Source organism: Lissotriton helveticus, chromosome 12 (genome assembly GCF_964261635.1).
Source record: "Lissotriton helveticus chromosome 12, aLisHel1.1, whole genome shotgun sequence".
Taxonomy (NCBI): Eukaryota; Metazoa; Chordata; class Amphibia; order Caudata; family Salamandridae; genus Lissotriton; species Lissotriton helveticus.
Window position 1 is genome coordinate 787,314,981 of NC_136073.1, and position 23,400 is coordinate 787,338,380.

At 45.0% G+C, this 23,400-nt stretch overlaps 1 protein-coding gene across 2 annotated transcripts in view; it reads right to left on the reverse strand.

Moving 5' to 3' along the window:
* DENND4B (DENN domain containing 4B) overlaps positions 1 to 23,400 on the reverse strand; it is a 294,054-nt gene that overhangs the window by 85,824 nt on the left and 184,830 nt on the right. For both annotated transcript variants that reach the window (XM_078670188.1, XM_078670189.1), the window contains exon 21: positions 7,577 to 7,693. In XM_078670188.1, coding sequence (XP_078526314.1) covers positions 7,577 to 7,693 — 117 coding nt within the window. The remainder of the gene's footprint in view (positions 1 to 7,576; positions 7,694 to 23,400) is intronic.

The window sequence follows — 23,400 nt, forward strand, 5'->3', positions numbered from 1 at the left end:
GCCAGCAATACTTGGTAACCGCGGTTGTGTAGCAGCGGTTGACTTCTTAAATATATTCCTAAGTACGCCTGTATTAAACAGAAAGACTTCCACCAGATGTCTGACATACGGATCCAAATGAACAAGTTACTTACCTTCGGTAATGCTTTTTCTGGTAGATACAATATCTGCCTGTGGATTCCTCACGTTGTGAATATCCCCTTGTGTCAGCAACATTCGGAAATTCTTTTTGTAGCCTCGCGCCGACGTGGATTCGGACGTCACAGAGACACGACATCGCTCGCAACTCCGCTGACGTCACCGACGCCTATAACAGGCCCACGCCGGCGTGATGACATCAGTTCCGCCCTTTTTTCCGTGCCATCGAGGCACACGGACGGACCAATGACAGTAGAAAGGTATAAAGTATACACAGTACACAATAGTAAGGGCAAAACACACAGTGTAAAGCAAATGCAGGAAAGCAATAGAAACATTTCCATGATAGCAAAATAAATATACATTACATTACAGTAACTCTGGTATAGAAGAGTGGACAACGGGGAGGCGGGTGGGTCAGTGAGGAATCCACAGGCAGATATTGTATCTACCAGAAAAAGCGTTACCGAAGGTAAGTAACTTGTTCTTCTGATAGATACATCTGCCGTGTGGATTCCTCACCTTGTGAATAGAGTCCCACAGCAGTCCCTACTCCCGGAGGAGGGTGTCCACTCTTCTAAACCAGGAAATCCTGAAGGACAGAACGCGCAAAATGGCCGTCCCTCCTCACTTCGGAATCCAAGCAGTAATGCTTCGCGAAAGTGTGGAGGGAAGACCAAGTTGCCGCTCTACATATATCCTCAACAGGCACACCTCTAGCCAATGCTGAGGTCGAAGATTTAGCTCTAGTTGAATGAGCCCTTATACCCTCTGGAGGTTCCGCCCCGGCCAAAGAGTAGCAGATCTTAATGCAGAGGACGATCCATCTCGACAAGGTTCTCTTATGGACCGCTCTTCCTTTCTTGCAGCCAGCAAAGCCAATGAAGAGCTGGTCATCCAGACGAAAGTCTTTAGATCTGTCCAAGTAAAAAGACACCGCCCTTTTGGGGTCCAGACGGTGTAGTCTCTCTTCCTCCTTAGAAGGGTGAGGGGGAGGATAGAAGGTAGGTAGGGTAATGGACTGTCCTAAATGGAAGGGAGTTACCACCTTAGGCAGAAAAGCAGCCCTGGTCCTAAGAACCATTCGATCAGCATGAATGGTCAAGAAAGGGGGCTTGAAACTAAGAGCTTGAAGCTCACTTACCCTCCTTGCCGAGGTTATTGCAACGAGGAAGACTGTTTTAAGAGTAAGAAGTCTCATGGGACATCTGTGAAGAGGCTCAAAAGGAGCACCCATCAGAAAAGTCAAGACAAGATTTAAGTCCCACTGAGGCACAATAAAAGGAGTAGGAGGAAACTTATTTGTGAGGCCCTTCAAAAACCTTAAAACCACAGAAGACTTAAAAAGAGATGGCTGGTCAGGCAAGCAGAGAAATGCCGACAGCGCTGAAAGATAGCCCTTCACTGTGGCAACAGCAAGCCCCTGTTGCGCCAGAGAAAGAGCAAACTGGAGAACATCAGATAAATGGGCTCTCAAAGGGTCAATAGACTTTTCCCCACACCACATGACAAATTTTGACCATCTATAAGAATAAATGGACTTAGTGGAGTCACGCCTGGCTGACAAGATGACATCCACAACGTCAGGCGGGAGGGAAAAGGAATTCAGGTTGCCCCGTTCAATCTCCAGGCATGAAGGTGTAATGTCTGGAGGTGGGGGTGTAGAACCTGCCCCTCCATCTGAGAGAGGAGGTCTGCCCTGAGAGGGAGACGGAGCGGCGGGTGAGAGGAGAGGTGGAGAAGATCTGTATACCACACCCTTCTTGGCCAGTCCGGGGCGACCAATATGACTTGGGCCCGGTCTTGGCGAATCTTCCTCAGAACCCGAGGAATCAAAGGTATGGGAGGAAACGCGTAAAGGAGTTGATTTCTCCAACTCAACTGAAACGCATCCCCCAAGGCTCCTTGCATCGGAAACTGGAGACTGCAGAACGACAGGCAGTGAGCATTCTCGCGAGTGGCGAACAGGTCCACCCGAGGAGTCCCCCACATCCGAAAGATGTCGTGAACTACCTCTGGGTGAAGCCTCCACTCGTGGTCGGCAGAGAACTGCCGACAGACTGTCTGCACGAACGTTCAGAACCCCGGCCAGATGATTTGCCATCAGACAAATCTGATGGTCCTGAACCCAGGACCAGAGGCGCAGAGCCTCTCTGCAGAGACACTGCGACCCCACTCCTCCCTGTTTGTTGATGTACCACATCGCGGTCGTGTTGTCCGTCAGGACCTGGACCGAACGACCGCGAAGGGAAGGGAGGAAGGCCTTGAGCGCCAAACGTATTGCCCGCAATTCTAGAAGGTTGATGTGAAGCAACCTTTCCTCTGGAGACCAAAGACCCTTGACCTCCAGATCCCCCAGATGAGCACCCCACCGAGAGTGGATGCATCCGTTATCACTGTGGCAACCGATGGAGGCAGTTGGAAAGGCTTTCCTTGAGACAGATTGCCTTCCACGCCCCACCAAGACAGATCCGCCGCAGCTTCTCTGGAGATCCTCACTGACTCCCTGAGATCTCCGTTGTGCTGATACCACTGCCTGCTGAGGCACCACTGGAGCGCCCTCATGTGCCAGCGTGCATGGTTGACCAACAGAATGCATGAAGCCATCAGACCGAGCAGGCGAAGGACCTTTAGGACTGGAACGACCGCTCCATTGTAAATTAAGGAATCATTTCCTGTATGTCGTGAATCCTTTGAAGGGGAGGGAATGCACGACATACAGTTGTGTCCAGTACAGCACCTATGAACAGGTTGCGCTGGGAGGGCACCAGGTGAGACTTGGGTACATTTATCGAAAAACCCAACCTGTACAACAACTGGGTTGTCTCCTGCAGATGATGGAGCACTCTCTCTGACGACTTTGCCTTGATCAGCCAGTCATCCAAATAAGGGAATACAGGAATCCCTGATCTTCTGAGATGCGCCGCCACCACTGCCATCACCTTGGTGAAGACTCGAGGTGCTGTAGTAAGACCAAACGGAAGGACCGCAAACTGATAGTGCTGCGATCCCACCGTAAAACGGAGATACTTCATGTGCGACTTCAGGATTGGGATATGAAAATACGCATCCTGCAAGTCGAGCGACACCATCCAGTCTTCTTCCAGCAGAGCCTGAAGAACCTGAGCAAGGGTGAGCATCTTGAATTTCTCCTGCTTTAGATAAAAATTCAAGATCCTGAGATCCAGGATTGGACGAAGCCTGCCATCCTTCTTGGGTATCAGGAAATACCGGGAGTAGCATCCCTGACCCCTTTCCTGCTCCGGAACCACCTCTATCGCACCTTTTCTCAATAAAGTTTGAACTTCCTCCTGAAGGAGTAACAGGTGTTCCTCTGAGCAATATCCCTGACAAGGAGGGTAATTTGGAGGGAATTCCCGAAAGGGAAGGGCATACCCATTTTCTACGAGATTGAGAACCCAAAGATCTGATGCAACCGATTCCCAATCCCGTAGAAAGTGGGTAAGCCGACCCCCCACCGGACCCACATGATCCTGAATGGCGGATCTAGGGCTGCTTTTCCGTGGCTGGGGGGTTGGAGGAGATGGAGGAGGAAGAGGCCTGACGTCCTCGAGGACGTGCTCTCTGCTTTCCCCTGTATGATCTATACACGGTATTTTGTTGCTGCTGCTGTTGTTGCTGCTGCTGCTGTTGACCTGGTCTATATGAACGAAAGGAAGAGCGACCAAACCCTCTGAATTTTCTGGTTGTAGAACCTCTGATCTGAAGGCCAAGAGATCTAGCGGTTGCTCTGCTATCCTTGAATCTCTCCAAGGCCGTGTCTGCTTTCTTTCCAAAAAGTCCTTCACCATCGAAAGGCAAATCCAATAAAACAGACTGCACATCAGTTGAAAAATCAGATGACTTCAACCAAGCCGAACGCCTTGTGGCAACCGCTGTGCCCATGATTCTTGCCACCGAATCAGCAGTATCGAGGCCGCTTTGTATGACCTGATGGGCTGCCGCTTGAGAGTCAGATAAAACTTCCTCAAAGTCTTTTCTACTATCCTCCGGAACCTTAGGGATCAATGAACGCATAGAGTCCATAAGAGCATGTATGTATCTACCCATAAGGCAAGTGGCATTAGATGATTTTAATGCCATACTAGCAAAAGAAAAAGTCTTTTTGGCGACTTGATCCTGTTTCCTGGCCTCTTTGTCGCCAGGCACCTGCGGAAAAGCACCAACCGACTTCTTAGAACAAGCAGCCTGAATCACCAAGCTCTCAGGAGAAGGGTGAGATGACAAGAAGGCAGGATCTTCAGGAGCCACTCTATACCTCCTAGCCACACTTTTTGAAACTGCAGGAGCAGAAAAAGGTTTCTTCCATACTTCCATAATGGGCTCTGTTAAAGCATCATTAAATGGTAGTAAAGGTTCTACTGCTGAGTTCGGAGAATGAAGAACCTCGGTCAGCAAATTTGACTTAAATTCGACAGTAGGTAAAGTCAAACCTAAAAGTCCTGCTGCCTTCTTCATAACAACGTGGTATGGTTGAACATCTCTAGAGGGTGTATCAGACCCCGAAGGTAAAGCCCATTCTGGAGAAAATTCAAGACCACTCGCCTCTGCCAGGTCCTCGAAATCATTCCCATCCAGCTCACCTTCTTCCAAGTCTGAATGAGACTCACAAAATCTCTGTTCATCTAGGAGACGTTGAGCCTCTCTCCTAGACCTCAGTTTAACTCTAAGTGCAGCCGGATCCAATGTCGAATCCGACGGCGCCGGAGCCGACGTCGGAATCGAATCCGAAGGCTTGGAAGGATGTTCCATAGACTTGCTTGGAGCCGGCGACGCCGGAGCCGGAGTCGTCGACTTCGGTCGAGCCGGCGTCGATATCGGCGTCGACCTTGGTGGAGCCTGGTACTGCCACAACGGGGTCGGGCTGGCATATATGGCATGAAAGGTGCCGGAGCATATGAGTGAGGTACACCCAAATTAAAAGCCAGTGGACCCATGGGACCCGAAGGTGCTCCAGAGGGGTGCCATGATCTTGAGAAAACACCATACATTGCATTTAGAAACGCAGAAGGGTCCTGACCTGGAGCTGGAAATGGTGGATGCTCAGGTTGACCTCGAGGCAGATTAGAATCTGTTAAATTAACAGGATTCGAAGTCTCCTCTTCAACAGGAACTCCATCAGCGTCCTCAGGATTCGAAGATGGAGCCGGAGACGGAGCCGGAGTCGGATCCGGAACCGGAGTCGGAGAATGGACTATCGACTCCGAAGGTGAGGCCTCACCTTCCTGATCCGACACTTGTGGAGGAATTACCTTCGACTTCACTTTCTTTGGAGACTTCGATCTTGAGCCAGACCTATCATCCGAATGACGTCGGGACTCATGTCTCCTCTTCTTATGTTTTCTACGAGAGCCGGAAGCATGATCAGATGACGACTTTGAGACCAACGCCTCACGAGATCTCGACCTGGACCTCGACTTCGATCTCTTCGAGTGTTTTGAAGACCTTCTAACTTTACTCGCCTTCAGCTTAGCCACAAGAAGTTTTGACTCCCTTTCTCGTAGAGCCTTCGGATTCATTTTCTGACACGACGAACACCCATCCACGTCATGGTCAGAGCTCAGACACCAAATGCAGTCTTGGTGTGGGTCCGTAACGGACATCATCTTTCCACATTCTCTACAAGGTTTAAAACCTGTTTTCTTTGTCGACATGACAATCTAAGAAAAAGAGCAGAGAATGGAGAATCTAAGAAAAATAGTAACAAAGTCACCAGTAAAGCTACAGAGTATCCCGAAACCGTTAGCGTCGACGACGCGGAAAAAAGGGAACTGATGTCATCACTCCGGCGTGGGCCTGTTATAGGCGTCGGTGACGTCAGCGGAGTCGCGAGCGATGTCGTGTCTCTGTGACGTCCGAATCCACGTCGGCGCGAGGCTACAAAAAGAATTTCCGAATGTTGCTGACGCAAGGGGATATTCACAAGGTGAGGAATCCACACGGCAGATGTATCTATCAGAAGGAGTAAGATAGCCCCACGAAGGCCAATCAATAACTAGGAATGGGCTGTCGAGACTGCTCAAGGCACTCCACAGAATTTAAGTAAATAAATCTGTGTACACGTAATTTCAACAGGATAAGTGATATGGAGCGCCTCAATGTTTTCTTACTGTCCTAAACCTACTGTTCCAAAAATATTCAAAATTTTCAAATAGTACAGTGTATTGCACTGTGGGCCATATATATTCTAAGTAGAACTGCGGAATCCTTAGCGTCGCGCACGAACCCGTCCTTTTCCTCCGTGTACAGCTTATAGGTATATATAGCTGTAAAATCAACAAAAATAGTCAGTTTGACATCTTGGTCGAATCCCACCTACGAAAAGAAGGGCTTGATGTACGAACCTTTTTTTGCATGCGCAAACGGGTTTGCGACCCGTTTGCGCATGCAAAAAACAAATGGGCCATGTACTAACCCTATTTAGCGAGTCGCAAATCATTTGCGACTCGCAAAATAGTATTAGCGACTCTCTATTAGGAAGGGGCGTTCCAAGGACATCCCTTCCTAATAGCGAGTCTGAGCCCTATGCAAGACTGTTTTGCAACCGCAATTGCGGTCGCAAACCAGTCGCAGTTTACCACCCTTCTCAGAAGGGTGGTAAAGCCCTTGCAAACGGGAAGGGGTCCCCAGGGGCCCCCTTCTCCTTTGTGAATGCAGGGGAAAATATTTTTTAGGAGCAGCCAGTGGACCCAGGTACCACTAACTGCCCTTAAAAATCGAAACAAAAATGTTCATTTTTCTTTTTTTAAATGCATCGCGTTTTCCTTTAAGTAAAACGAGCTGCATTTTTTTAAAAACTGCTTTATCTAAAAGCTATCCTAGACATGCAGGTCTGCTGAGCCCAGCAGGCCACCATATCTGGGAGGGCCAGCCATTCCTAATGGGGTGCAAATTGCAAGTGCCTCATTAATATGCATGAGGCATGCAATTTGCGACCCCATTTGGAATCTCTGACATTGTTGTACATTGATGTTTGCGACTTGCAAATTGCAACTCGCAATTTTTTAATGCAATTTGCAAGTTACAAACATCAATGGCCGTACATCTGGCTCGAAATGCTTGTGACAATCCTGGCCCCCTAACTGGCTGACGAACAGGGGGATGTTGGAGGGTCCAAATGTGCATGAGTGAGGCCATTTTGGATTTAAAAAAACATGCCTTGAATGCTGTCAACTATTGAACATCAAGTACGTAATTAATCATAAGTAACCAGGACACCTTGCCCAAACAGCAGGATAATAAAAGAGAAGAAACATGCTTAGGAAAATATGCAAGACGGAAGAAGTGACAGTGGGGGAAATCAAAGAAATTGGAATAATGTTGAAGGATAGTCAAGCAAGACCAGTAATAAATATGACGCATGAAGGAGGGCTGGATGAACCAGGAGAGGCTGATTTGTGTATATTGTGGTACTCACCTCCACAGTGGGGGTCTCCTCACTGCTCTCTGTTAGGCGATCTGCTGATCTGTGGAAGTTGTAGCTGCAGACAGAGGTGTCAGACAGGTCATACTCACTGCCCAGAGACACAGAACTCTGAAATTGAGAAATTAAAGTAAAGACTATAAATGAGAACATCGTAATCAATTCATCGTTTTCTGTTTAGAAAGGAACTTTCTCAATCCCTCCTCCCCAGGCAAAGATGACTTCAACTAAACTGCTAAAGAATGTAGATTAAATAACAAATGTAAAGCTAGCCTAAAATGATGAATGAAAACAGTGTTAGAATTGTAGGAAGAAGCTAACAATAAATCGGTTGTAAAAAAATGTATAAAAAAAGAAAATGTAAATGTGTGAAAAAAATATACAGAGTTGGTTTGGATCTGTTTAAGATTGGATGTATTCTCAAGTGAAAAGTGTTTCAGGCTAGTAGGACCCCTTTGCTTTTAATTTTCTGTGTTTTACCCCAGTCCCAAGCCTGTATTGATAACTTAATAAGTGGAGGTGGGGGGGGGGGGCCTTCTTAGGATTTTGCAAGATCAAATTAACCCCTGAGGTGGAGAGCATGAATGTGCTGCTTAAGAATGTTTCGGACAAAAAGGGGGGGGGTTTGGCCCTGTGGGAAAGAGGGTAGGTAGGGCCTATTAATGCCAAAAAGGGGGTTTACCTATGCCTCTTATCAGCACAATTGTGTGCACATAAATCAACATTATAGAGAAAACCACATCAATTAGTAAACTCTGACAATGTCATTTGCATTTAGGCTTTTATGTATTCAAAATTTTTAAGAAAAAAACAAGGAAAGATACATCGTCAACTAAACTTTGAGCAAACATGAACTATTGCTAGGGAAAAGAAGAGAAAGCATTGTGTACAAAAATAAACCTCAAACAAATGAGTGCAAATGAATTCACAAATAGTGCAAAGCTATTTACATATTCACAAGTGTAACAGTATCATGCAGTCATATGAGAACAATATGAGAGAAATTTGTAACTTGTGTATTCAATCACAATTCCTGTTGCTAACTATTTATCTTAAGCGTAGGAATCCAAAAATGAATTGAGACAAGACAGTGACATTTTGTCACAAACTAGCTTTTTTTGCCGACGCGTTTCGAAATCCAAAGAAAAAATCGTCGGATTCTCATCAGGGCGTGGAAATGTATCTGCCGATACTGTTTGGGGAAAGAAAGAAGGGGAGGCGAGTTTAGAAGGCTGAGCCTTTCATCATGCATTAAAAAGTCTTTTCCCAAGTGAATGCACCCGAGGGTGCAACATACCTCATACGACCAATAATAGTTGGTCACAAAACGTTATTTCAAAAATCCAACCGAGTCATCAGACACTGTGGTAGTCAAACCTGCAAGGAAGTGACATGGCTAAAGTCAGTGGCTGCCATGTGAGACGCAACTTAATGGACAAAGAGGAAGGTAAACCAAAGCTGCAGTTACCTTCATTCTGTTGAGCGGAGGACTCGTGGTCAAGGTGCTGAATAACAATGATACTCTGTCCCTTGAAATTGCTGCAAACATCAAAGGGATGTGCATATTAGAAAAACACGTCGCGTGTATACATTTAAATTTAAATAACCCCGAGTTAACTGGCCAACCTTACTTTGTGGTCGATTCGCTGGGAATGGATGCAGGAAGAATCCAATGCGTTAAGCCCTCATAGCGTTTTAGACTTGCTTGAAGGGGAAGCAACAAAGTTGCACAAAGTCAGCTTGATTCCTGAATAAATGACGGAATAAGCGTTAATGTGAGACCCACGGCGTGGGCAGAGGCATGTGAATGCGCACAGAGAGTGGAGGGGCAAAAAACGGGACTCACCAGGCGTGCTTGATTTGCCGCGGTGTATTCCCAAGAAGAAAGGCAGAGAAGGCGGAACGCTACCGCGTTAGTATTGTTGAAAAGCCACCCAATGGTCACATGCAAAAACCAGCGAATCAGAGTAATGAATTACTATGATGCATACCGCTAAGGGTTATGGGACATGTAGTCTTCTGTTGGAAGGGACAAAAAACGGAATAGAGCCACTTATATTCTCGTTACCTCACTCAAAACATTTAACCCATTGTTGACGCTATTGAACTTCATAATGAGGTACGCCTCTTTGCGTAAAAGTGCAGCCTCAATGTCCTGTGTACATTGTTTAGGGTCCACCCATGTGAGGACCGTCCACCTGAAATCATTTTCACCATGGTTTTTATTAAGAAAATGTTCAACCATAGGTGCAGAGGTCACCTTTTTCTTCAACCTGGAACGGTGTTGTGTGATTCGTACATTAACGGCTTGACTCGTTTTTCCTATGTACACTTTATTGCAGGGACACACCACAGCGTAGATGACATTCTTGGTGCGGCAATTTGTAAACATTTCATGTTTCCATCTGACCCCATCATGGTCAAATGTGTTTCCTTCCAGGGTTGTCGAACACGACACACAATTGCCACATTTGTGGTGCCCGCTTATTGGTTTGAGATTCCACTGTGATATCAAGTCACTTTTTGGTTTGGGGATATAACTATCCGCCCTGATCAGATGTTGCCCAATGCTCTTATTTTTGCGCATGGCGAAAATGGGTTTCTTTAGGGGATGTTCCAAGTCCTCCAGTAAGTGCCAATTCTTCAGAATTATGCGTTTGAACTGATTTGTGTGTGGTCCAAAGGTAGTGACACACACCAATTCATTTGTGTCATTTTTATCTTTTTTCTGAAGCAGATTCTCCCTAGGAGTGAATCTGGCACGTTTTTTTGAGTGCTTAAGAAGTTTTTTGGGATAACCCCTGTCAGCCATCTCTGCGCAAAAATTTGTAGCATGATGTTCAAAATCTGAGATATCAGTGCAATTTCTCCTTATTCGGAGCAACTGCCCAAAAGGGAGATTTTCCTTCAAAAAACGTGGATGCGAGCTTTTAAAATGAAGGATGGTATTCCTATCTGTGTTTTTTTTGTGTAAGGTGGTTGTGAGGATGTCATCGCGGACGCCAACTGTGATGTCCAAAAAAGTCATTTTCGTTTTGCTTGATTCAATGGAGAAACTGATGTCCCTGTGCCGAGAATTTAGCCAATTGTAGAACTGGTCAAGTTCTGTCTGGTCTCCTTGCCATAGGAGCCAGACATCATCAATGTATCTAAGCCATTGACTTATATGGCCACCAAATGGGTTGTTGTTATATATGAACCGTTGTTCATACTGGGCCATATACAGTACCGCCATCTCAGGAGCGTAAGGGCAGCCCATGGCGATGCCCTTGATCTGGACAAAAAACGCATTTTCAAATGTGAAATAATTACTGCGTAACGTGATCTCAGCAAGTGATACGATGAACAAAGTGGGGACTCTGTGTGGTCTTTCGCGTTGGTCGAGATAAATCTCTAAAACCTCCAATGCCTCGTCCTGAGGTATTTGGGTGTAGAGAGAGTTAACGTCAAGTGTCACCATCAAGTGTGTATCTTTGTTGAATGATTGTCCCTCCATCCTATTGATAAAGTTGGTTGTGTCCCTGAGATACGATTTGACCTGTGGTAGAAATGGTTTTAGAAAAAAATCTATATATTTAGAGACTGGTTCAAGTGCAGAATCGCACCCCGATACAATTGGTCGGCCAGGTGGTGTGCGCTCAGGACGAGGCATTGGAGGTTTTAGAGATTTATCTCGACCAACGCGAAAGACCACACAGAGTCCCCACTTCGTTCATCGTATCACTTGCTGAGATCACGTTACGCAGTAATTATTTCACATTTGAAAATGCGTTTTTTGTCCAGATCAAGGGCATCGCCATGGGCTGCCCTTACGCTCCTGAGATGGCGGTACTGTATATGGCCCAGTATGAACAACGGTTCATATATAACAACAACCCATTTGGTGGCCATATAAGTCAATGGCTTAGATACATTGATGATGTCTGGCTCCTATGGCAAGGAGACCAGACAGAACTTGACCAGTTCTACAATTGGCTAAATTCTCGGCACAGGGACATCAGTTTCTCCATTGAATCAAGCAAAACGAAAATGACTTTTTTGGACATCACAGTTGGCGTCCGCGATGACATCCTCACAACCACCTTACACAAAAAAAACACAGATAGGAATACCATCCTTCATTTTAAAAGCTCGCATCCACGTTTTTTGAAGGAAAATCTCCCTTTTGGGCAGTTGCTCCGAATAAGGAGAAATTGCACTGATATCTCAGATTTTGAACATCATGCTACAAATTTTTGCGCAGAGATGGCTGACAGGGGTTATCCCAAAAAACTTCTTAAGCACTCAAAAAAACGTGCCAGATTCACTCCTAGGGAGAATCTGCTTCAGAAAAAAGATAAAAATGACACAAATGAATTGGTGTGTGTCACTACCTTTGGACCACACACAAATCAGTTCAAACGCATAATTCTGAAGAATTGGCACTTACTGGAGGACTTGGAACATCCCCTAAAGAAACCCATTTTCGCCATGCGCAAAAATAAGAGCATTGGGCAACATCTGATCAGGGCGGATAGTTATATCCCCAAACCAAAAAGTGACTTGATATCACAGTGGAATCTCAAACCAATAAGCGGGCACCACAAATGTGGCAATTGTGTGTCGTGTTCGACAACCCTGGAAGGAAACACATTTGACCATGATGGGGTCAGATGGAAACATGAAATGTTTACAAATTGCCGCACCAAGAATGTCATCTACGCTGTGGTGTGTCCCTGCAATAAAGTGTACATAGGAAAAACGAGTCAAGCCGTTAATGTACGAATCACACAACACCGTTCCAGGTTGAAGAAAAAGGTGACCTCTGCACCTATGGTTGAACATTTTCTTAATAAAAACCATGGTGAAAATGATTTCAGGTGGACGGTCCTCACATGGGTGGACCCTAAACAATGTACACAGGACATTGAGGCTGCACTTTTACGCAAAGAGGCGTACCTCATTATGAAGTTCAATAGCGTCAACAATGGGTTAAATGTTTTGAGTGAGGTAACGAGAATATAAGTGGCTCTATTCCGTTTTTTGTCCCTTCCAACAGAAGACTACATGTCCCATAACCCTTAGCGGTATGCATCATAGTAATTCATTACTCTGATTCGCTGGTTTTTGCATGTGACCATTGGGTGGCTTTTCAACAATACTAACGCGGTAGCGTTCCGCCTTCTCTGCCTTTCTTCTTGGGAATACACCGCGGCAAATCAAGCACGCCTGGTGAGTCCCGTTTTTTGCCCCTCCACTCTCTGTGCGCATTCACATGCCTCTGCCCACGCCGTGGGTCTCACATTAACGCTTATTCCGTCATTTATTCAGGAATCAAGCTGACTTTGTGCAACTTTGTTGCTTCCCCTTCAAGCAAGTCTAAAACGCTATGAGGGCTTAACGCATTGGATTCTTCCTGCATCCATTCCCAGCGAATCGACCACAAAGTAAGGTTGGCCAGTTAACTCGGGGTTATTTAAATTTAAATGTATACACGCGACGTGTTTTTCCTAATATGCACATCCCTTTGATGTTTGCAGCAATTTCAAGGGACAGAGTATCATTGTTATTCAGCACCTTGACCACGAGTCCTCCGCTCAACGGAATGAAGGTAACTGCAGCTTTGGTTTACCTTCCTCTTTGTCCATTAAGTTGCGTCTCACATGGCAGCCACTGACTTTAGCCATGTCACTTCCTTGCAGGTTTGACTACCACAGTGTCTGATGACTCGGTTGGATTTTTGAAATAACGTTTTGTGACCAACTATTATTGGTCGTATGAGGTATGTTGCACCCTCGGGTGCATTCACTTGGGAAAAGACTTTTTAATGCATGATGAAAGGCTCAGCCTTCTAAACTCGCCTCCCCTTCTTTCTTTCCCCAAACAGTATCGACGGATACATTTCCACGCTCTGATGAGAATCCGACGATTTTTTCTTTGGATTTCGAAACGCGTCGGCAAAAAAAGCTAGTTTGTGACAAAATGTCACTGTCTTGTCTCAATTCATTTTTGGATTCCTACGCTTAAGATAAATAGTTAGCAACAGGAATTGTGATTGAATACACAAGTTACAAATTTCTCTCATATTGTTCTCATATGACTGCATGATACTGTTACACTTGTGAATATGTAAATAGCTTTGCACTATTTGTGAATTCATTTGCACTCATTTGTTTGAGGTTTATTTTTGTACACAATGCTTTCTCTTCTTTTCCCTAGCAATAATTCATGTTTGCTCAAAGTTTAGTTGACGATGTATCTTTCCTTGTTTTTTTCTTAAAAATTTTGAATACATAAAAGCCTAAATGCAAATGACATTATTGTCAGAGTTTACTAATTGATGTGGTTTTCTCTATAATGTTGATTTATGTGCACACAATTGTGCTGATAAGAGGCATAGGTAAACCCCCTTTTTGGTAAGAATGTTTCGGGGCACAATCCCCGCTTCATGTCTAGCCAGCATTGGAGGCCAAGTGAACAAACCAGTCTTTTTGTAGTGGCCAGTCTGCAACCCCCTAGTCAGATGTTTTGGCGATCAAGTACGTAAAATCCTCGCAACCCCATTAGGAGTGGACAGAAGGGTTGTAGCTCTCCAAAGATTGATTGAATAGCTTCAGCACTTCTACCCGAGCTTTAGTTAGTTAACTCCAGTGTGAACTTTTGTTCTGAAGAACCCAATACTTCTTAATCCACTTTTGTCTGAAGTACAGCTTCTCTCAATGTAGTACACACCGGTCATGCATAGATCTGCCTCAATTGGCTAGTTCTGATTCCCTGTATTGACATCCTGCTTGGTATTTCCATTCACTGGTTAGGCTTGAAATTTAAATGCAATATACTGCCTTATTAATTCAGATAATGATTTAAGTTATCATTGCAAGGTCAAGTTCCCCACCACCAAATGTATATGCAACATTTCTTTTCCATGTCGTTTTACAAAGAAGACCAAATTTCCCCTGGCTGGAATCAGTACAGTAAACAACAATAAGGGAGTTACACCTGGGGGATACACCCAACCTCAGTAGAGGCGAGTCTGTGTGTTAGCCACAATCCAAAGAAAGGACGTCCTTTGTCCTTAAGAAGACCCCTCACTCACCAACCTAGTTGGTGACATGCTTCATCATCGGGGTCCCACCCGGACAGCCGAATGCCATCCAGGTGTGCTGCGACACCTGATTACAGTGGAGCTGGTTTTATTTCTTTTATGTGTGTAAGGGAAGAACTAAGTGTTATTAAAAATATCCGGAACTGCCCACTTACGTGGTTTATTCTGGGGTGTAACGGATATAGTTAAAAGAAGGAGGCACCTGTTGCCCAATTAGGAGAGCTGTCGGTGAAAATACTATATGGCGTGTGGGATAAAAAGGTCTACATGTTTCTACCTATGTGTCAAATTAACAGGTATTCGTCAGGACCGTGGGGTACCTTCGGGACGGTATGCGCACGCTAAGGCGCACCCTATCCTCGTAGGTAGCAGTAGGAGAAACAAAATGAATCTCCAAAAACTGGTTTCTTCTTTAGTCTGTTGAAAAAACCTGTTGAGAAAAATGAGGGAAAAAGGGGTTGTGGATAACGAACATATACATATATAAAGACATACATAACACACAATCGGTGAGTGGTGATGTTCATCAACATTCATCATAAACTTGATGTGAGGGACGTGTGAGATAAGTCCCAATAATGCCACATACCACGTGGTGGCACACCCAATGTATCTATGATACTCAAATCACTTGGTGTCAGTGCTAGTTATGGGAAAAGCACTGGACACGTAAAGGCGAAGTGCTGGGTGTTTGTGTCTCAGTGGCTGAGAAACAGCGGAGTCGTCGTGCAAGTGAAGGCGACTATGCAGGATTAAAATAACAAATAGGTACGTGACATAAAAAACTAATTATGGACATGATACAACGACCACACGTGGAGCGACGGTGCCTGGTAGTGGTTAGCATGCATGAGTATAGTGAACGAAAGTTCAGGCTGATCATCTTACTAGGAGCTTTATATTCAATGCTCCATGAGCCACTCCGGGACTGGCGTTTTTCTCGTTACGATCTAAGTAGACAGTAACAATACAGGGTATTGGCGATAATGAAACTCTGATCCATAGAGGCTTAAGGCGTCACCGTAAAGGAACAATCTTACTTGTAAGAGGAAAATGAGGCGCCGTTTGCACCTACACCGTCACCGCGAGTGCTCCGTGGGTTACTGAGCTGCGGAGCCGGCGGGGTAAATGTGCATGCCGTTTCCGGGTTGGGCGTGGTTGGACGGGTAGGGCGTGATCGGCGCTGGGCGTGTGGGCGGTTGAATGGCCAATAGGAAGGGGAGCTCATGGGGGTATGAACAGTTAAACGTCACTGTACGTACTGCCAAACAGAGAGCACACCCTGCTGTCAACAGCGTCATTCAGTAGATGGGAATTAAAGTGCTAGTACTTGTTTATTTCGATAGCCTCGTGACAATGGCTATTTAGTCGAGTGCAAATCGAAACAACACAGGGGTTTAGTAAATGTGACCAACATCTTATGAAAACGAATGTGACCCAAGTTAGCAGGGGGGATAAAGAGAAGGGATAATCTAGCGCCATAGTATTGCAGCCAAGTCAGTTTACAAATCATGCAGCAAAACAAGAGACATACAGAAAATTGCACAGATCAGTCGTGGAAGTGTTAGTTTTTAACTGAATTCCAAGGGATATTGTCGTTCAGGCCCAACTTGTGAGTGGCCAGTCTATAAACCCAACGCTGTTCCTTTTCAAAGAGATTGGACTCCTTTTCAACTTTTTCAATAATGGTCCATTTAAAGTCATTGGGGCCATGTTTCATAGACAGAAAATGTTCTGTGAGTTTAGTCATTGTTTTTTGGCAGCGGATCGTGCTACGATGTTCGCATATGCGTTGCTTGATCTTCCTACTGGTCATACCCACATATCTAATGTTGCATGGGCAAGTAATAAGGTACACCACCTGCGAGCTGTTGCAATTGGTGTGGGATCTGATGGTCCAGATCTTGCCTTCCTCCAGCAGTAGTGTCTTGGTGTTCTCTGTTAGAGGGCAGACACTGCAATTCCCGCATTTGTAGTGTCCCACAACCTTCGGTAGGCCCCATGCGTTGAGCACTGTAGGTTCTCCTTCAGCTTGTCTCTTAGGTCTGGTATTCACTACACTGTCGCGTATACTCCTTGCTCTTTTGTAGGCAAATAAGGGTTTTTCCCATTTCAGATTGCCGGTGTTAATGATCTTCCAATGTTTATTGATAGATTTCGACATTAGGTTAGACGCGGTGCAAAAAGTGGTCACACATGTCAGAGGTGTGTCTGTTTGTTTTCTGGTAATGTCCTCCAGGAGTGCCTCTCGCGGCTGGTTCCTCGCACGTTTTTGGCACTTATTCAGGATGTTGTCTGGGTAGCCCCTTGCTTGGAGTTTGTTGGTTAGATCTCCTGCTTGTTTACGGTAGTCACTGAGATTACTACAATTCCTCCTGATCCTTAAATATTGACCATAGGGCAGATTCTCTCTCAGTGGTCTAGGATGGAAACTCTCGAATCGTAAGAGATTGTTCTTAGCCGTAGGTTTAAAATGGGTCTTTGTTTCCAAGTGTGTTCCCTCCTTTGTGATTGTTAGATCAAGAAAAGTCAGAGTAGTGGGGTCTTGTGTGTATGTAAATTTTAGGTTGTTGTCCAGGGTATTGATCCACTCGAAGAACTCAAGCAGCGTTTCTTCTGGCCCTTGCCATATCGTCAGGACATCATCTATATAGCGCTTCCAGAGAAGGATATGTGACGAAAATGGATTCTGGTTATTTAAGATGAATTTCTCCTCAAAGTACCTCAAGATGACACTCTGAAGGTACTAGAAAGAGCACTGGAAAAAGAGGTTTGGACTCACAGAACTCCAAGGAATTTTATTCTTGAATGTGCTAGATTAGCACTTAAAAAGAACGACTTCGAGTTCGAGGGTACCCTGTACCTCCAAATAGGTGGGACCTCGATGGGAAGCACATTTGCTCCTAGCGTGGCAGGTTTGTATGTGTACTACTTTGAGGAGAAATTCATCTTAAATAACCAGAATCCATTTTCGTCACATATCCTTCTCTGGAAGCGCTATATAGATGATGTCCTGACGATATGGCAAGGGCCAGAAGAAACGCTGCTTGAGTTCTTCGAGTGGATCAATACCCTGGACAACAACCTAAAATTTACATACACACAAGACCCCACTACTCTGACTTTTCTTGATCTAACAATCACAAAGGAGGGAACACACTTGGAAACAAAGACCCATTTTAAACCTACGGCTAAGAACAATCTCTTACGATTCGAGAGTTTCCATCCTAGACCACTGAGAGAGAATCTGCCCTATGGTCAATATTTAAGGATCAGGAGGAATTGTAGTAATCTCAGTGACTACCGTAAACAAGCAGGAGATCTAACCAACAAACTCCAAGCAAGGGGCTACCCAGACAACATCCTGAATAAGTGCCAAAAACGTGCGAGGAACCAGCCGCGAGAGGCACTCCTGGAGGACATTACCAGAGAACAAACAGACACACCTCTGACATGTGTGACCACTTTTTGCACAGCGTCTAACCTAATGTCGAAATCTATCAATAAACATTGGAAGATCATTAACACCGGCAATCTGAAATGGGAAAAACCCTTATTTGCCTACAAAAGAGCAAGGAGTATATGCGACAGTGTAGTGAATACCAGACCTAAGAGACAAGCTGAAGGAGAACCTACAGTGCTCAACGCATGGGGCCTACCGAAGGTTGTGGGACACTACAAATGCGGGAATTGCAGTGTCTGCCCTCTAACAGAGAACACCAAGACACTACTGCTGGAGGAAGGCAAGATCTGGACCATCAGATCCCACACCAATTGCAACAGCTCGCAGGTGGTGTACCTTATTACTTGCCCATGCAACATTAGATATGTGGGTATGACCAGTAGGAAGATCAAGCAACGCATATGCGAACATCGTAGCATGATCCGCTGCCAAAAATCAATGACTAAACTCACAGAACATTTTCTGTCTATGAAACATGGCCCCAATGACTTTAAATGGACCATTATTGAAAAAGTTGAAAAGGAGTCCAATCTCTTTGAAAAGGAACAGCGTTGGGTTTATAGACTGGCCACTCACAAGTTGGGCCTGAACGACAATATCCCTTGGAATTCAGTTAAAAACTAACACTTCCACGACTGATCTGTGCAATTTTCTGTATGTCTCTTGTTTTGCTGCATGATTTGTAAACTGACTTGGCTGCAATACTATGGCGCTAGATTATCCCTTCCCTTTATCCCCCTGCTAACTTGGGTCACATTCTTTTTCATAAGATGTTGGTCACATTTACTAAACCCCTGTGTTGTTTCGATTTGCACTCGACTAAATAGCCATTGTCACGAGGCTATCGAAATAAACAAGTACTAGCACTTTAATTCCCATCTACTGAATGACGCTGTTGACAGCAGGGCGTGCTCTCTGTTTTGCAGTACGTACAGTGACGTTTAACTGTTCATACCCCCATGAGCTCCCCTTCCTATTGGCCATTCAACCGCCCACACGCCCAGCGCCGATCACGCCCTACACGTCCAACCACGCCCAACCCGGAAACGGCATGCACATTTACCCCGCCGGCTCCGCAGCTCAGTAACCCACGGAGCACTCGCGGTGACGGTGTAGGTGCAAACGACGCCTCATTTTCCTCTTACAAGTAAGATTGTTCCTTTACGGTGACGCCTTAAGCCTCTATGGATCAGAGTTTCATTATCGCCAATACCCTGTATTGTTACTGTCTACTTAGATCGTAACGAGAAAAACGCCAGTCCCGGAGTGGCTCATGGAGCATTGAATATAAAGCTCCTAGTAAGATGATCAGCCTGAACTTTCGTTCACTATACTCATGCATGCTAACCACTACCAGGCACCGTCGCTCCACGTGTGGTCGTTGTATCATGTCCAGAATTAGTTTTTATCTCACGTACCTATTTGTTATTTTAATCCTGCGTAGTCGCCTTCACTTGCACGACGACTCCGCTGTTTCTCAGCCACTGAGACACAAACACCCAGCACTTCGCCTTTACGTGTCCAGTGCTTTTCCCATAACTAGCACTGACACCAAGTGATTTGAGTATCATAGATACATTGGGTGTGACACCACGTGGTATGTGGCATTATTGGGACTTATCTCACACGTCCCTCACATCAAGTTTATGATGAATGTTGATGAACATCACCACTCACCGATTGTGTGTTATGTATGTCTTTATATATGTATATGTTCGTTATCCACAACCCCTTTTTCCCTCATTTTTCTCAACAGGTTTTTTTCAACAGACTAAAGAAGAAACCAGTTTTTGGAGATTCATTTTGTTTCTCCTACTGCTACCTACGAGGATAGGGTGCGCCTTAGCGTGCGCATACCGTCCCGAAGGTACCCCACGGTCCTGACGAATACCTGTTAATTTGACACATAGGTAGAAACATGTAGACCTTTTTATCCCACACGCCATATAGTTTTTTCACCGACAGCTCTCCTAATTGGGCAACAGGTGCCTCCTTCTTTTAACTATATCCGTTACACCCCAGAATAAACCACGTAAGTGGGCAGTTCCGGATATTTTTAATAACACCTAGTTCTTCCCTTACACACATAAAAGAAATAAAACCAGCTCCACTGTAATCAGGTGTCGCAGCACACCTGGATGGCATTCGGCTGTCCGGGTGGGACCCCGATGATGAAGCATGTCACCAACTAGGTTGGTGAGTGAGGGGTCTTCTTAAGGACAAAGGACGTCCTTTCTTTGGATTGTGGCTAACACACAGACTCGCCTCTACTGAGGTTGGGTGTATCCCCCAGGTGTAACTCCCTTATTGTTGTTTACTGATATATCAAAGGGGACAGGGAGTCCCTCTCCTGCCTTCTTAGGCGAATACCCTTTCTCTCCTTACTGATAATCTATTATTGGCAGCGCATAGCTGCGAGAGTTTTCTTTTTACCTTTTTTAATTCTCCACGTTCTGGACCACACATACGTCACCACGTTTTTTTGACAATATGAGCGACTACCAGGGCCTCACCTTCTCATCAGAAGAGATCGATGCCATTATGGGAGACCTCTCAACTTTTGCAGACACTAACATCTCACAGAGTATCTCACAAACCACCGAGTGGGAAAAACTTTCTGAACTCAAAAAAAATAGGATAAGGACTATCCTACATGGTACTATTCTAAAGGAATATGTAATTAATAAAATGGCTCCTAAAGGCTTATTAGTGACTAACGCCCCACGTATTTTTTTAGAAGACGCCACTTTCAGAAAAGATTGGGCTTTAATAGCGTGGCATTGCACACATGACTGGATCATGTTAATCCTAAAAACTGCGGTACGACTGTCCGAAAAGATCCTGGTGGAAATTCAAGTCACTGAAGGAGTAATAAAGGCCTCTATCACTGGCTATAAGAAAAAACTGGAGGAACTGAATAAAGAGATTAATGAATATAAGGAGAATCTCACCCAACAAAAAGTATCAAAGTTCCAGAAGGACTTAAAGAAATTCTCCTTCGTAAAAACCTATCCCTACTCTGATCCTGAGTACACAGCACCGAATAAAACGGCTCCAACACAAGTTTCCCCGAGTAATAGCTCTGTGAGCAGCAATTCAAGTACCTCCAGTACTGGAAGTTACAAACAACGGGGCAAAGGGAGAGGGAGAACTGCACAACAAAGCAACTGGCCGCAGTTCAACCCAATGATGCAAGGATACCAACCACCATTCCACCCCCCACCATACCCAATGTATGGTTGGCAACCACCCTCTCAACACCAACCACCCCCACCCAACAACTACCGGCCTTTTTTATGGAGGGGCGGAAGAGGCAGGGGAAGAAACAGAGGAGGAGTGGGAGGGGCCCAAGTACATTGGGCACCAGAGGATCCCATCACAAACCACACCAGGAGCAAGAATCAACAAGCAGGGCCGAGCAACACTTAGAACTAGTGACTAATCTGGCTACCAGACCCCTTTCAACCACTGAAGCACTAGTCCTTAACAAAGGACTAGGGTTTGTCCCTACACAAAGATTCGATAAATGTAATCTCCATTGCGAATTAGCTGGTTTCTTCAGAAAATTGAAACTAAAAGCTTTCTTTGAAAAAAATGGACAAAATACTAACAACAATGAGAATCAAGATCGCAATGAGACTGGATTACGAATGAAGTCAACGTTCACCCCTCCTCCTCACATGACACCGGTGGAACTTTCCGCCTTCGAACAAGCTGTATTTAATGATATCGAAACCTTAGAGCCTAAGGAACCATTCACCAACCTGACCAAACTGGAAAGGCGTGCTTTGGAAGAACTAAAACATTGCGATATCATTACTATCAAACCAGCGGATAAAGGTGGAGGTGTTGTTGTACTGGACACCACTATGTATAGAGCTGAATGCCTCCGCCTACTGGGCGATATACATAACTATCGACAACTGACCTATGACCCCACTCATGAACTAAAAAATGAAATTAAGTCACTCATTGATCATGGTGAGGAAAGAGGTTTCATTACTAAACAAGAGGCAGACTATTTGTGTAACAATGAAGGGAAGATTCCCTATTTCTACATACTTCCTAAGATGCATAAGAACAAACATCCCCCACCTGGCAGACCTATTGTTTCAGGCATTGGATCGGTCCTAGAACCTTTATCAAAATTCTGTGATGTATTTTTGAGGCCTCTAGTCCAAAAAACTCCTACATACTTGAAAGATACCAAAAATGTCCTACAATTGTTGAACCAATTGACAATTGACGAGAATACCATACTAGTCAGTCTCGACATAGAGAGCCTCTACACGAGCATACCTCAAGATGACACTCTGAAGGTACTAGAAAGAGCACTGGAAAAAGAGGTTTGGACTCACAGAACTCCAAGGAATTTTATTCTTGAATGTGCTAGATTAGCACTTAAAAAGAACTACTTCGAGTTCGAGGGTACCCTGTACCTCCAAATAGGTGGGACCTCGATGGGAAGCACATTTGCTCCTAGCGTGGCAGGTTTGTATGTGTACTACTTTGAGGAGAAATTCATCTTAAATAACCAGAATCCATTTTCGTCACATATCCTTCTCTGGAAGCGCTATATAGATGATGTCCTGACGATATGGCAAGGGCCAGAAGAAACGCTGCTTGAGTTCTTCGAGTGGATCAATACCCTGGACAACAACCTAAAATGTACATACACACAAGACCCCACTACTCTGACTTTTCTTGATCTAACAATCACAAAGGAGGGAACACACTTGGAAACAAAGACCCATTTTAAACCTACGGCTAAGAACAATCTCTTACGATTCGAGAGTTTCCATCCTAGACCACTGAGAGAGAATCTGCCCTATGGTCAATATTTAAGGATCAGGAGGAATTGTAGTAATCTCAGTGACTACCGTAAACAAGCAGGAGATCTAACCAACAAACTCCAAGCAAGGGGCTACCCAGACAACATCCTGAATAAGTGCCAAAAACGTGCGAGGAACCAGCCGCGAGAGGCACTCCTGGAGGACATTACCAGAGAACAAACAGACACACCTCTGACATGTGTGACCACTTTTTGCACCGCGTCTAACCTAATGTCGAAATCTATCAATAAACATTGGAAGATCATTAACACCGGCAATCTGAAATGGGAAAAACCCTTATTTGCCTACACAAGAGCAAGGAGTATACGCGAGAGTGTAGTGAATACCAGACCTAAGAGACAAGCTGAAGAAGAACCTACAGTGCTCAACGCATGGGGCCTACCGAAGGTTGTGGGACACTACAAATGCGGGAATTGCA